At 38.5% G+C, this 16,038-nt stretch overlaps 2 protein-coding genes and 1 long non-coding RNA gene across 3 annotated transcripts; 2 read left to right on the plus strand and 1 right to left on the minus strand.

Moving 5' to 3' along the window:
• Positions 1-282: 282 nt before the first annotated feature.
• On the plus strand, positions 283-1,769 carry LOC136244069 (uncharacterized). Its single transcript, XM_066035590.1, has 5 exons — positions 283-360; positions 409-540; positions 609-792; positions 844-873; positions 920-1,769. Exons 1-5 carry the CDS (start codon positions 283-285, stop codon positions 1,315-1,317), a joined length of 822 nt encoding a protein of 273 aa, XP_065891662.1. The 3' UTR covers positions 1,318-1,769.
• An 8,358-nt stretch (positions 1,770-10,127) lies between these two features.
• Positions 10,128-10,600, minus strand: LOC136244070 (ATP-dependent DNA helicase RecQ-like). The gene is made up of 2 exons (XM_066035591.1): positions 10,365-10,600; positions 10,128-10,296 (listed from the first exon to the last, which is right to left on the minus strand). Exons 1-2 carry the CDS (start codon positions 10,598-10,600, stop codon positions 10,128-10,130), a joined length of 405 nt encoding a protein of 134 aa, XP_065891663.1.
• Positions 10,601-13,861: 3,261 nt separating this feature from the next.
• LOC136243922 (uncharacterized) lies at positions 13,862-15,031 on the plus strand. Its single transcript, XR_010695028.1, has 3 exons — positions 13,862-13,985; positions 14,580-14,747; positions 14,874-15,031. It is a non-coding gene; the product is annotated as an uncharacterized lncRNA (long non-coding RNA).
• The last annotated feature ends 1,007 nt before the right edge of the window (positions 15,032-16,038 follow it).

A 16,038-nucleotide genomic window follows, 5' to 3' on the forward strand; every position in this document is an offset into this window, starting at 1 on the left:
CACCTAATCCGGATCAGCTTCAATCCACTTTGAATCCGGCTTCAAGCCAATCCACTTTGTGGGATGAATTGGCTGGACCAATGCGCATTCGCTTCTTGATTAACGGCGCCCCTTGTCACGTGAACTTGGGTTACCAAGTCGTGCAACACATGTGTTATGGCAGCAGAATGGAGCGTGGCCGCTACGTGAGCATTAATCGCTATCTGGGGAGAGCAAAACATTCAGGAACACCTCGATGGAGGGAGCAGAAACAAAACCATCTTCGAGAAAATAGCAGCAGCCATGAAAGAGAAGGGATACGATTTTGACTATAAACAGTGCCGCACGAAGGTAAAGAATCTCAAGGCCAAGTACAATAAGGTAAAAGGCACTTAGCTAACTCAGTAAAGTAAGGCTCGTTTATCCTAGGTAAAGGACAATAATCGTGGGACGGGCAACAATAGGAAAACATGCCCATTCTTTGAAGAGCTTGATGCTATACTAGTGGTACGAGCAACATCTAACCCTACTGTAATCATTGAAAACACTTCAGGGAGCAGTGTTAGAGAGCAAGAAGGTATACTCTATATTTTTAATAGCATACATTGATGTATCTACTACATGTACAGAGCTTGACGACTCAAATCCATTGGATATTAGCGCCTCTTCGTCATCGGTTGAACAAGCAGAAGGATCAACAACTACAGTTGATGACATGGTGGAAGCAACCGATGACACATCACCATCAGAGAATTATGAAAATGAAATCTGGAGATGAGAATAATGAAAAAACAAAATCTGGAGATGATCAAGGCATGTGTTATTAATATGCAATGAATGCCATGGATTATTAAATAATTATAGATAAGCAGTCAAAGTTTGAAAAGACAAGAGGTTAGTGGCTCTTTCGTTTTGTGTTAAGCTCTTTTTTATATTTTAGGAAAGAAGCGAAGAAGAGGTGATGTGGATGACTTGATGTCAAAGATGGCGAAGATGGATGAAGAAGCAGAGAAGAGGGCCGAGGAACGGGAGAAAAGATGGCTGGAGTCTGAAGACAGAAGAGAGAAAGAGCGAATGGAACATGAAGACCGCCATGCTCAGATGATGATGTCAATGTTTACAAATTTTATGACTCAAATGGGTGGTATGATGATGACTCAAACCCCAGGCCCCATGTCACCTTACCCACCAGGTTTTCCACACTACAGCCCTAATAGTAATCCTACATTTACTGGCCAAGATTTTATGCCTAGCTATAATAGTGTACCGTTTTCCTCAAGTAGTTATTGTCCCAAATCTGGTAGTGTGGATGCTAATTCAGAACTAGACCCCAATTGATGATCTGGTAGTATTGTATGAATTGTGTTAAGACAACTAGTATTCATGTAAACAATTTGTGGTAATAATACATGATTTACTGATGTTCAAATACATACTGCTTTAATGCATTACGTATGTTACTAGCATTACTATCAGCTCGTGTTGCAGCAGCTGGTGGAAGAATTGGTGTACTACTATTAGATGTGTCAGTTCCATGAACCCATCCAGGGCGGCATAGATCTCCTAATTGCTCAAAGATATTGTGTAACACGACACAGGAGGCCACAGCATTTGTGGCATGTTCTATATCATAATAGTCCATCCTCTTCAATAGGCATCGCCATCTCCCCTTCAAGCACCCAAAAGCATTTTCCACCACCATCCTGGCTCTGCTTTGACGGTAGTTGAAGTGCCGTTTGGCTGCTGTTAGATGACCTGTATCAGGATAAGGCTTCATCATCCAAGGCTTTAAAGGATAGGCGGGGTCACCTAGGATAATTAATGGTACATTCACACCATTGATTGTTCTTGTCCAGTCAGGGAGAAGAGTGCCCTTCCGATTGTAATAGTCCGATGAGCACTCAGTTGGCTTTAAAATGGAAACATGCGTCCCATCAATTGCTCCAGCAACTTGAGGAAAGCTGAAATGAGAAATGATCCAGCAGTGAAAAGCAAGGAAACAAGATTAGACAACTACTTGCTAAAATGAGACACACTTTAATGCCTACTTTTGGCTAGCATCTTGAAATGAACCATCAAGTTAGCCAAAAGTAGAGATTAAAGTGTGTCTCATTTTAGCAAGTAGTTGTCTAATCTTGTTTCCTTGCTTTTTACTGCTGGATCATTTCTCATTTCAGCTATAAAAATTTTAAACTTGTTTCAATACTTTTTGTAGCATGTATACTCACTATATATTATATCAACCCCTACCTCCTTTAGAATTTTTTACATAGCTAGTTTGTTAACTTTTTGTCTAGCTAGCTAGGTATATTATACTCTTTTTGTTTTCCACATAGTATAAATATCACTTAAAGTAGCTCTATTACCTTCATATGCAATAAGCGCCTTTAAAAAATTATCATTTTGTATTTTAAAGCTATTACAGCAACTGTTTAAGGCTTCAGCTGCATTTCTAATGGCCTAAATGTTGATAATTTTACAGTAAAACTTCAGTGGAGAGTCCACCATTATAAGAATGGAACCTTCGCTTTTAGAAGTCTGGATCCTGAGGTGGATCCGCCCCTCAAAGACATTATTAGCTAGCTACCTCACAAAAAAGCTAAACTGGTAATTAAGACTATATAAAACGACTATCCAGCATTAATAAATGCTAGGGACAACTCCTTGGGTAATACACCCGTTCACCCTCATCTTACACACACGTATTCACACTTTGTTAAAATCACGTGTTTGGGTTGTAGCGTGCGCCGCAACTATTAAGCACCACAACTATTAATTATCCTTCGACAAGAACAAAGAATTAATGATGAAAGTAAACAGCATAGTGCAGCGGACAGAACATAATCGGAACAACAGATTTGTGAATCTGCCGTCATTACCTTGGCTGTCTGATGTTTTTGGAGCTGTACACCTAGCGTTACCAGGTCTTACAGCAGGCAGGCGAAATGTAGATGAATTTAAAAATCGAAATATTTAACTTTTCGCTTCGTTTATGCAAGGTACAGCATCATTATAACAGTACTAATGCATTCAGGTGGTTTTTCGGGTAAAACTTATTGCAAGGCCATTTTTTAAGGTGTGAAAATCCCCAAAACCATATGATTTCTTACCAACCCCTACTATACAGTACTACCATCTGTATGATGACTCGTAAGCTACTAGTATATTAAAAATTATCAGTTTAAAAATGAAGTAGGAACCCAAGCGATAAAAAGTAGTGAAACAAGAAATGAACAATGGTAGCTATTACAGTATAGCTCAGTGGGAGATCCCTACTTTGGCATTGAACACAAAATAATTGTTATACCATGCCAAAGTAGGGATTTCCCACTGAGCTATACTGTCATAGCTACATTGTTCATCTCTTGTTTCACTACTTTTTATCACTTGGATTCCTACTTCATTTTTAAATTTATACTATTTAATATACTAGTTTGTTTAGTTTTTTGATAAAGCATACAGCTAGCTATAAACATGTGACTGTTCTATTAGGGTGACTGCTGTATTAGAGTATCTCGGGTCAGCCTGCAAAAGATGTGTGCATTCCCCAAAAAGGGGTGTGGTCATTGTGGTTTCGATCAGTTCATAGTATTAGACTAGAGAATCTCGAATCTGAGCTCGAATGAGCCTACCAACTTGAAGGTGTGTGGTCTAATGTAAAAGGGGCGTGGTCTTGATCAATAACACGCAGAATAAAGAATGGGCGTGACATTGTTACTGGATAGTCGGGTCTTCTGTTCTACATTTTCATTTAGCTGTTGAGAGGCTTACTGTGTCTTCTATTATTTCAGCACAGTCATCAATATTAAAATTTGTGAAAAATTGGTTGAACCTCCCCAGAAATTGCACTCCTGGAACTGTTTTCCACCCGGACGTGTTGGATCTCCCCTTTTTACCACACCTGAAGCAATCAGCCAAGCTTTCATACATTCTGGCTATTGAACGGTCAGTTGATCCACTGATTATAGAGCTGCGACATTCTGTTTTAGCTAACAGATCCGATATCTCTTCCACTGTCCTTGACTATTTATCTGCTGCTAAGGCTTCAGTTGCCAACATTCACTCTGCAACTTTCAAGAACCATGCTCGCCACAACTTACGTTCTGCTCACGTTGAATATTGGAAATCAAAACTGGAACCATTAACTGTTCAAAATAAATTTTTGGATATTGCAACTCTGGAGCAAGCTTGCCCTCTGTGGAAGAGATTGATGTATGGCCTCCCTGAAAAACAGCTGTCCTTCCTGCTACGTGCTGGTTGTGACACTCTACCAACTCCTATGAACCTGGCCAGATGGAACATCATTACTGATCCTAGATGTGCTCTTTGTCAAGCTCCTCAACCCACAACAAACCATATTTTGACTGGCTGTCCTGCTGCTCTAGATCAAGGCAGGTATACCTGGAGACATGATTCAGTTTTACAGGTCCTTGTTCATGGGCTCCAACAGCACTTACCTGAAACATTCAAACTTTACGCTGACCTTCCAGGTTATCTAGCTAGTTCCAGCCCCCTAGTACCATCCCAATCAATCTTTCCTCCACCCTCAGCAGGCCTGACTTGGTATTGGTTTCTAATGATTCCATCTGTTTGTTCGAATTGACAGTACCAACTAATACCCAGCAACATCTTGCTGCTAGAGCTAGAAAGGAAGATCGATATAGCTCCTTGCAATATGACCTCCAGCTTTCTGGGTTAACTGTCAATTTTAACAGAAACTAAGAGGAAACTGGCAGAATCTGAAAAGAAATTGGTAGAGACAGAGGAGAAGTTGATGGAAACTGAAAGGAAGCTAACTGAAACAAAGAAGAATTTATCAGATACAGTCAATAAGCTGGCTGTGGCAGAAAGGAAGCTGAAAGATTCATTATTCCGGCTAGATTCAATTAAACATGATGATAGTCTGGTAAAGTGTTACACTGGTTTACCTTGTTACTCTACACTTTCTGTATATTTTGAAGAGTTTTTAAAGCGTGATGCCTCAGTGATGCGACAGTGGAGTGGATGCAGGAGTGCTAGTGACTATGGTGATACAAAAGCTGGAGTGTCATGCAGTCTTCCTCTGGAAGAACAACTTTTTATGACCTTGGTAAGACTTCGCCTTGGCTTACTTGAACGTGACCTTGCTTTTAGATTTAATATCTCTCAATCAACTGTTTCAAGAATTACGTGTACGTGGATTAACTTGATGTACCACAGTTTCAAGTCAATTGAAACATTTCCTTCATAGGCTTTAGTTAGAAAATATATGCCTGAGGCATTCAAGAAGGATTACCCCAACACCAGAATCATCATTGATGCCACCGAATTTTTTATTGGCCGTCCATCATCACTTGTGTCACAATCGTCAACATTTTCATCGTACAAAAACAGAAATGCTGTTAAAGTTTTGATTGGTATAACTCCAAGTGGTGTCATATCATTTGTATCAGAGGCATACGAGGGATCCATATCTGACCGTAAACTAGTTGAAGCATGTGGGTTTGTATAGTTGGTGGAGTTTCTGTACAATTGAATGTGTCTCTCTTCAACATTCTTATTGATATGACAATTTGTATATTCATTATGAGAGTTGCTAGTACGGATCAGCATACAGGGAACAATAGATGGCAAAAACACATCAAAATAGAAAGTTCTAGCTTTCGCAACAGCTTGCATAATAAAATCCTGGTTGTAATAAATCCTCTCTACGTGGATTTCTTTATTAGGACTCCATACAACAGTCACACCATGGGAGATGTGTAACATAAAGTTGTGCTTGAACTTGATAAAAGTATGGATGATTCTTCTTCAAGTGTAGCTTGCTATCACTATTACACAAGCAAAAAGATGAAGCCTCAACAATAGACACAATCCAAAACTACGTACCGATTGTGTTCAACAGTAAGTGATTTGGTATAATAATCACAATGAAAGGCCGTTTTATGGCTTGTCTATGGCTTGTCTATGGCTTGACTAAACCTTGTTTAGTAGTGTTATGTGGTAGTTTAACTTGTTACGAGACTTGTTGAGTTGTAGTTTAGCGTGTTAAGGTGCAGTTTTCAGCTGAAACATAGATACTGTGGTTTGTAGCGCTTGTTAAATTAGCCTGCTGCTCAGTGGATGTATCAGCTACTGGTCATTTAGACTGCTTGTGTATGTATACAGATCATTCAGCACTGAGCAACATGTTCATATTTAGCTTTTTGTGTGTGCAGGGTGGAGGCATACATATCTAATGGCTGGGACAAAAGAATAGTAGACCCAGACCCTGAGAAGCTGTACACACAGAGGAAGGCTTTAAACAATCCTGGAGTGGATGGAATAGCTTCAAATGATGTCAACATTCAGGACGAGATTCAAGAACAGATGGAATGGCCAAAGGTCCGTACACTCAGCAAATAGAGGGTGTTTTACCATCACTCTTAACAGAAGATTTAATAATTTCACATCTACAATCATCTGGCAAGCAGTTGAAAAAGAGTGAAGATTATTGTAATGTCAATTACTCTACGTTACAACGAGGACACCAGTATTTCATGGAGTCTTACATTCCAGGAAGGCATGTTCATTTCTGTTGCAAGAATGATCTTGTGTATGTCCAAGCCTGATGCTACCGGAGTCAAAAGAAGAATGACTTAATGCACAAGTTGAAAGTGGCTATTTCTAGTAGACCTCCATACCAAGTTGCTAAAGCATTTTGTTCCTGAGTTGCTGGAAGCTCTGGAATGTGCAGTCATACTGTGGGGCTTTTGAAACAATTGATTCATTACGTGCTGATGAAATTAAAGTCAGTTCCTAAGCGTAAGTAACAATAATTAATCCAAGTAGAAAAAATCCTGGAGACTGAAGATTGCGATACTTCAAAACGATGGGCAAGGTCATACTCCTTCAAATTAAGACACAGCCTTACTAACATCAAAAACAATTTATCTTCTTGGCTTAGGCTGGCTGGTCTCCCTGGTGTGCTTCCTCTCTCTCCATTCTGCCTCCCCAGGCGCTTCATCATCATTGGTCCACTTCTGAGCAGTAGCTCGATATACCACATTAGAACGCTTTCTACCTGGACTCAGGTAGTCTAGCAATGCATCAAAAACAGCAGCAGATGGTAAACCAGTGTGTAATTATTTACATCTTTGTCTGACTCTCAGATCAATTCAAAACTAAACCTCTTTCTAGAAACACACTTCCTTAGCTCAATTGTTTCCAACTTCATTTCATCTAATCTTTTCTTCAATCTTGTAACTTCAGCATTGGCTTCTTCTAGCCCACCGCTTTGTTCTCTCATACACTCCAGAGTATTACGAGAACTAGGCCCAGGACCATCACTAGTTGTCTGTGAGACTTCATTGGATTGCTCCATACTGGATTCATCACTGGACGTATCCAATCCAACTTTACCAGTTTTCCATCAATTGTAACGGTCCTGTACCCTTTTTTCCGACACTTAGGAACACAACAATTATGCGGCATTTTTTAACTGGCCCCATTCAAAATGGCGTCTAAAAGTGGGCGTGGTTTTGGATTGTGTCTTCACTTCTTTAAGCACAAATAGGGACACTTCACTTCTAAACATCCTTCAATCTGCGCCTCCTCATCCTGCTCTAACAAACATGTCTAATTCTGATCAAACTTCACTATAGCATCTGGAGATGCAGCTAACCAAGGCATGGCTGGATCAATGTAAAGGCCACATTTATGCACTGATAAATCGTATCCCTTACTTTTTTGATATTCAACATAAGACCTGATTGCAACGTCTTCATTCTGCTGTCCATGTTTGATGGCAAGTGAAATTATAGGCTTGGGAACCAGCTTATTAATAATGAAAGGTTTCACAGCAGTGTCAGGTTTTCTGTGACAAACAGTTTTTAGAATTGATGAAGTTACGCGAAGCTTTCGTTCATTGTGCCAAAGCTTACATTCTGATTGATTCCGGGTCATAAGTTCCACACTGGCAGCTTCTGATGGACTAACACAGACATGCTCCTCATATAAGCTTCTAATAAGATGTTGAGTTGGTGGTTGTGGGACACAATCAATTTCAGTATTTGCAGCTGGAATATCACTGCAGCAGTAAGTATGCAATAGTGTTCTCAGTCAATTTGGAGTAATTTGAGGGCCATGGAGAGCCCAAACTTGGCCGGTATCGGCAAATAATTTCAGTACAAATACTCGTATCGGAAGTATCGGTAAAAAGTGGTATCGGTCCACCTCTAGTTATAATACATAGGTACCGCTAGGAATTCAACCCAAGAATGAGACAGAACTGAAGGAGATGGCTGAGATACTGGATGAGCTTAATATGTATGTGCCAATGTTCCCCTACACTTCTGTTCAGGAAGACGGAGAAGTTGAACACCATATAGAGCCTATTGCTCGACTTTTGTTTGGGAATCAGTTGACAGTGGCTCGAGTACGAGGTGCAGCTATATTGCGTAGTTTGCATGTTTTTGAACCAAACCAACTGGGAGGATTTGTTGCGTGTGTATCTGACTGGCATGCTAGACTCTGCCTTGTCACGGTAAGAGCTATCATAGTATTGTGCTAATTTTATTGCTATGCATGTGATCCTCAGGTTTTGGTGGACAGGCAATATTCAACTAAATCCGTATCTGACAAGGGTACACTTTATCAACTGAAGCAGGTTGTCAACCGGGGAAGGAACCAAAGAAAAACATGAAAGCCACTGATGACTTCATTGAAGTTGTGCTTTATTCTCATATATTGGCAGTAGCAAAGGAGTGTACTAGCAGTTCCAACATGACCTGTGACAAAGTTGCTAAGCGGATAGTAGAAAGGTTTGTGAAGATCGCAATACCTTCATTTAATGAAGATGAACGCCTATCAGCAACACTCAACCTGTAAATTCCAGTCATTCTCAACCCACTGATTCCAGCTGTTCTCAGCCTGTGCACAACGGTTCTCAACCTGCCAATTCCAGCCATACTGAGGAGAACCAAAGTGACTCGGTGCATTCTTACGCTATTGACTTTCTTAGTACAGCTTTGTTCTGGCATGCATTTCATGATGCTATCAGGGAGGGTGATGGAGACAGGATTATTTGTTATTGGAAATTCATGGCAGCCATTTTTCGGCGGGAAAAGCATTAAAATTATGCTAATGAAGCCATAAATTTGCTAGCTCAGACTATTTTGTTGTCTCCAAGGCAAGTCTCAGAAATAAAGTGGAGTCGAACTGTTAATACCACAGGACGAATTGGCAAAAATATTCCTGTAGACTTGCATATGGAACATTTAAATAAATGATTAAAGATAATGATGCAGAATCTTGGATCAAACATTTCACCAAATGCTGTACAGCGTAATTCTAAAACTTTAGGAACTATTGAACAGGCCTGTTCAAGGTTTAGAGAGGAAACCGATCTGATACATTGAAAGAATTACCATACTGTTCCTTCAAACAAAAAGGACATTTTGAAGATCCAAGAACAATTTGTGGTAGAAGAGGTGTTCAAATGTAAAGAAAGGAGACAGCACAAAGTTTTCTGTGGATCACCAGCCACTGCTGCAGTCTATTAACTGGTCAAAAATTATAAGTTGGGTAAAAGAAAGGGATTATTAATTACCCCACATAATGCATAAGTATTGTGATATTGATTTGCTTGTAATTATTATGTACAATAAAATTAAATTATGTTGTTTTGTCAACATTTATCACACAAACACAAGCGTGCACATAGATCACAACATCTACATGCATTAATTAATTGAATGTCATGCTCTGAGGAAAACAAAAAATTATGAAAACAATTTACTCCTACGGCACTGTTGAATATTATCTTCATATTCCTTCATAGCAGAAGTAACCTTTTTGCCTATCTTTCTGGGCTTCTAGGGTTCGGGGTGATCCATAATTGATAACCCGATCAATATCTTGGCAGTCTACTCCCAAACCAAATGCGGTCGTGGCTATCAGCAATCGTAACACACTGTTTGTTTTGCTAAACTCCTTCAACAGCAACTCCTGCATATCACTCTTTGAGACAGATGTGAATACATCTACTAAACAAATCCCCATTGTGGGCTTAGTTCCAGAAGGCTCGGTCAAATCCTTTCCTAGCAATCTTTTCATAGTATCAAAAAAACTGGCACAGTGTGGCAATGAACGACAAAACAAGATGGTTTTTGGTGTACTTAAGGTTTGATCTATTGGGTGGCAGCCCTACTATAACAGGGTCTTCCAAAGAGAGTCGGCTTGTAACACAATCTAAAGTCTCTTGTTGCAGTAGCTGTAAGGGCTAATATTTTAACACTCTTTGGAAGAAGACCTCTGATATCTCCAATCTCAGCAAACAACACACGAAAGTCATCCCCCCTGCAAGTGAAACACACAGTGATTGCAAGTGTAGTTAGTGTGCACGTGGCATGCAACACTTAACTAACCAAAGCTTAACACAGTGTGCCTCGTCATCAACTAATGCTCTTAGTCTTTTCTGGTAACAATCTGATAGCATCATTGCACGGAAACGAGCATTGCCCAACAAACTTTCTGGGCTGATGTACACTAAATGAACTCTTCCATTCAACACTGATAACACAGCTTCTTCATCCTTTTGTGCCTTACCAACAAACTCTACAGTGAGCCCTTTCTGAGTGAATTTCTCCTTTTGGTCAAGCATCAATGATATTAGTGGAGTAACTACCACTACTATAGAATTTGATACACCTAATATCACAAACAGAAGGTACACATATACAACAATCAAATATTTGAATTAAACAACACATACCGAATAGTTTATCAAACAGAAGAGGAAGAACAGCAAAAATAATTGATTTTCCATTTGATCACCTAGCGTGACAAAGGCTATTAGCCCGAGTCATCTGGGTGATTAGTCATGCTAGTGTGGGCGTCATTCGCCCACCCACGTCGGGCTATCAGCCCGTAATCGACATCCAGGTATATATACTCACCTGTGGGATGGGGGTGTATATGCCCTATATGCAACCAGCAGTGCCTTTGAAGTTTCACGTGATCAGGTCTTTCCCTGTTACAGTACGTATAATTATATTGTTCAGTTTTAGGAAAGTTTTGCACTGTGTATCATCTCGTACTGTATAAATGGGCACCTGGTGTTAGATAGATATTAAATGTAACTTTGTTTATCATTTAGAGTCTAACCAGTGTCAGAGTTGGGCTGATAAAAACCATCAGTCAGGTATAAAATGGAGGGAGATGTCAGAGGAAGGAAGAGCAGGCAAAGTATAAGGCGGAAGCTGCAGCAATCAACAAGGGTGAAATTATGGTGGACCAAAATAAAGAAGCGCAAAAACTTATCCATCACATGTTTGATATTGTGAGACGCCTGGGGTGTTTGATGAATTATTTGCCACAGTGTGAAAAGGCCAATCAAGTAGATGGTCTGGAAGTAATGTACATTGCAATCCACAAAGACACACATTTTGCTGGTGGGAGCTTGAGAGGCAGGCAATTTGTAATTGATCAAGGATCCCATATCCCATATTCATTTATGGGATATCTTTCAGGTGTGCTAAACAAAATCGAACATACACATAACATATATCAGCATATGGCTGTAGTTATTATTTACATACTGTCAGTGAGTGGTACTGTGATACTTATGGAGCAGATGTCATCATCTATAGTTGTATACATTTGTGTTCATTATAATTATTATATAAATAATATTTCATTCACATACAAAAATTCTTACAACTAGGGTTATGCTACAGCTATACAATTTAAATCCTTGTGCTGTGATCACTTCTATTTATTGTAATGAGTGTATTTGTGATGTGGTCTGCAATATAGCCCTTCCAAATTGTCAAGTTTGACTAATCATAACTCCTCATGTTTTCAACTTGTTCTCTTCATATTACACCAAACTATAGTGCTATGTTAAGGGTATAAGAGGACAACAGTGATACCACATTCACAAGTCAAGTTACAGGTAGCCAGGTACATGCAATTGGAAACCCTTTTTCACAGATCGGATTGCATTTATTGATTGATAAAATAGCCATTCATGCATGCAAGCAATAAAAATTTATAAGACTAGTGAAACGTGTATATCAGAGCTCTGTGGGAAAATCCCTACATTGGCAAGCCAGAATTAACAATTGTTTTGTTGAATGTAAAAGTGGGCCACGAGTTCAGCAGTTGAAATACAATGATATACTTATTTTTCTAGTTAGTATTGCTATCATGGATCCCTACTTAATTTTTATAGGGGTTAGCGGCAAAGGGGACAAGTGCCTTTTGAACAGTGTTGGGAATAACGCATTACAAAAGTAACGCGTTACGTAATAGTTATTGCATTTTGTGATTTCAAGTAATATTCATAGTCTAGTAATATAACTTAAGTTACTTTCAAGGAACCCATCGTTCATTATATTAGTAACGAAGGTACGTGTTATTACATAACACGTTACTATTACAGTTCGTTAGCGACGTGTAACGATATTCATAACATATTACCAGGTCCATTACTAACCAATTAGTGTTACTCAACAGCTTAGTAGCTGCAATAATCTACTGTCCTGATCCTATACTAAAATTATCCATATTAGTTCACACCTCAGACAATTGGTCATGTGATTTGCCAGCAATGTTTAGGTATGGCTGAAGTGGTAAAAATAATACACAGGTGCAAGAAGCCAGTAGCTATTATTTACAGGAGTGTTTACTATATGCTAGCTCAATACCTAACATGCAAGGTGTAAAGGAAAGGTGTATGGTTAGAGCAAAAGTTTAATGGTTAGAGCTAAAGTTTAATGTAATATGTTAAGTTACTTTTCATTTGGAGTAATATGTAACTGTAACTTATTAAATTGCCCAAAAGTAAAGAGTAATATGTAATACATTACATTGACAAAGTAACTTTCCCAACACTGCTTTTGAAAAAAATTAGGTGACCATGTGGTGGGCAATTAAATAGCATTTCGTACCATAGTTGAAATGTATTAATTAATTAAAATGAAATAACTTATGAAACCAGTTATGGATGTGTGGTTTACTGAAATTGTTTTATGGGTGGTTTACTGAAATTGGTTAACTGAAATTGTTTTCATAAAAGTGTGTGTGTGTGTGTGTGTGCGTGCGTGCGTGCGTGTGCGTGTGTGTGTGAGTGTACCTAAACATAATTGAACGAATTACAAAAATTTCATGAGTTATGAAATACGAGAATTACATTGTAATATTATTGCACAACCAAAAACAACCAAAAATCCTATTGGTTTATATTAATAGTAATACATAGTTGGTTTGTCTAATTCATAGTAGCATATACGGTCTAGATCTATGGTTAATTCCAGATGAGTTACCTAGCTGCATGGCACCTGGTGTTTCAAAAGAATTTGATACTTATAATAACTAACAACATTAACATGCTGTAAATGAGGCATTTCACTTTTAAGAGATGAAAAAATCTAAAATGGCACATGTCCTTGTTTTCCTGCTGACCCCTTCCATTATTACGCTAGGGTTTGTTACAGTCTAGACCACTATTTATATTGTCTCAAATGCCACCAGTGAGTTTGTTTTTGTGGCGGCATATCAGGATTGCCGTGTGTTGTATTGTTTAGCCTCTAGCATTGCGACTGTGGTCAGGCTGTCATACGATACAGTGAAGTAGACCCCTTTTGCATTTTTTGATAAGTGTCATTTTTGGGGGGCATGTGTCATTTTCAGGAGGATTCCTACTAAACAGTACTATGATTATGTACCTTAAGGTGACTAAATTTAGCGATGCACTAAAGTTAGCGATTTTGTATATAGGCGAAATTACTGCATACAAAATCTGGTGATTTTATGAATTTGTGAATTGATGTAATTAACTAACCACAGGTTTAGTGTGTACTAAATTTAGCGAAAAAAACAAAACTGCTAAAAGTCACCTTAAAGTATCTCTAAACTACTCTTCATAGCACCACCACCTTCTGCCTATAAAGAGACTAGATCACAACCTAGTTCTAGTGGATGCAGTGATGAAAGAAAAAAACAACTTCGCCAAGAAGTCAGAAAGACATTTAATGACCTACATGGTATGGAACTAATGGTTTGTAATACCATGTGTAGGGAAACTTTACGAATTAAGCATAATGTTCCTGTTGACAAAATAAATGCCCTATTTAATTAATTAGATTGCTAATCACTTTGCCTGATGCCATGCCCCTTCCTTGGCCTCTTCAGCATCTGAAATCAGCTATCATCGGTATCAACTAAAAGTTAGTTGGTCTACCATTTAGACTGGAATAGTGAATATTGCACTTGATATGCTATTTGTCACGCTATGAGGTTTTTGGATACCATGTGTACAGTAGCTAGCTACTTAGTGAGGTAGTTGAGGCAGGCTTGGCTGTAGCATGATGCCTAGCCCAGTAGCCATTATTGAGTAGAAAATTGACTAGTTGGAGGCTTGGTTTGTATTTTTTTCACCAGCAAAGTATTTGGATGGGGAAAAATTTGCAAATTCATAATCATTTTTCAAATTTGCCAAATTTTAGCAGCGCCAAAGTTTCCCTCCATACGGTATCATATATGACTACCCAATTAGGAAGGATATAATACAGTAATATGCCATATATGCAAATTAGTTTTGTTACATACATGTTATTATGTGGTTTGTGTTGTGGTAGCTCAACATGTCCACAATCCTGAAGCGAGAATGCCATATAAAAGGATTCAGGAATATGGAATTAGGATGAAGGGCTTACCACCTGGAGTTATTTAAAAAAGACTTGGTAGCTATGGTGTTCCTACCATGGAAGCGATAATCCAGAACAAGAACAATTTGAAGCTTCATGGTAATCTTAATGTGGTGTTGTATAAAAGCAATAAGTTAAATGCCACCATGAGAGCAGTTTCTAGCTAGATTTGCTTCCATGTAAGCAATGTTCTGTGCTGTTTCTACACTATATTTTTTTATGTAGTGGAGAAGAAACTTGTGATTGAGTACCCTGATAGTCCGGATGAGGATTCTGATGGGGCGGAGTGATTATATAATTGTATGATATTAACTATATTTCATTTTATGAGCATAACATTTCATCATTACTAAGTGATAGTATGAGTATACAATTTTTACATAATAGTGTACAAGATACACTGTAACCTGTTATGAGATACACTGTAACCTGTTATGAGCTGTCTTGAATGGTTAATTGTCAAAACAACTTGTGCCAGCTATGGCAATAGTTGACAGCACTGCCAAGTTCACCTTAGTGGCAATAATTAAGGTATATAGTAATGGAAAAAGTCCTACATCACTATCACGAACAGCACAACACCTTCAGTCAATTTCCGTATGGTTTTTGATGTGGTCACTCTTAATTGTCAAACCCAACTTATATATAGCTCTCTAGTTGAGGAGATTCAACAGGCACTAGACTATTACCATCAAATTGACTTAATCGTGCTTGACTTCTCTAAGGCTTTTGATACAGTTCCCCAGTAAAGAAATAGGAATTTTACAATTCTCAGTTGGGTGGTACTTGGCTAACTCAGCGGTCTCAAAGAGTCATGATGGCAATTACTCAGAGTTACTCTCTGGCAGAGCTAAAATATTCAGTGTAATACGCAATGAAGTATCTGGCATAACTGACCTTGCCATATGCAAAACACTATGGAATATAAACTTCTTGCAGCATCAAGATATAAATCCCAGTTCAAGAGTTACAGTCTTAACCAGGTCAATGTATAACATCCAATAAGCTGATAGTTCTCCATTGTCATAGCACGAAGTAGTTGACAATTGAGCAGTTTGTTAATATTTTGCCTACTAAACATATTGACAAGACTGATATGTACATCAAATCACAGAAGAGAAATTTTATGTTGGACTGTATATGGCTAGCTACATTGTGGTTCTTTAAAGAATCACTATCGAGTCACTAGGTGAATACTCTGACGGACAACAGAAGTACATTTTGTTGCCATGGTTACATTACTGTCAATGGATTAGGATGTAAATTATACTTAAAAAGTGCTTATGTATGTGAATCTTGGTGAAATTTTGGGTGTGCCATAAAAATCACAAGCTATACAGTATATCATTGCTATACATTTTCCAACTATTGGGATGCATACCTTTTCAAA

This window comes from Dysidea avara, chromosome 14 (genome assembly GCF_963678975.1).
Source record: "Dysidea avara chromosome 14, odDysAvar1.4, whole genome shotgun sequence".
In the NCBI taxonomy this organism is placed as follows: domain Eukaryota; kingdom Metazoa; phylum Porifera; class Demospongiae; order Dictyoceratida; family Dysideidae; genus Dysidea; species Dysidea avara.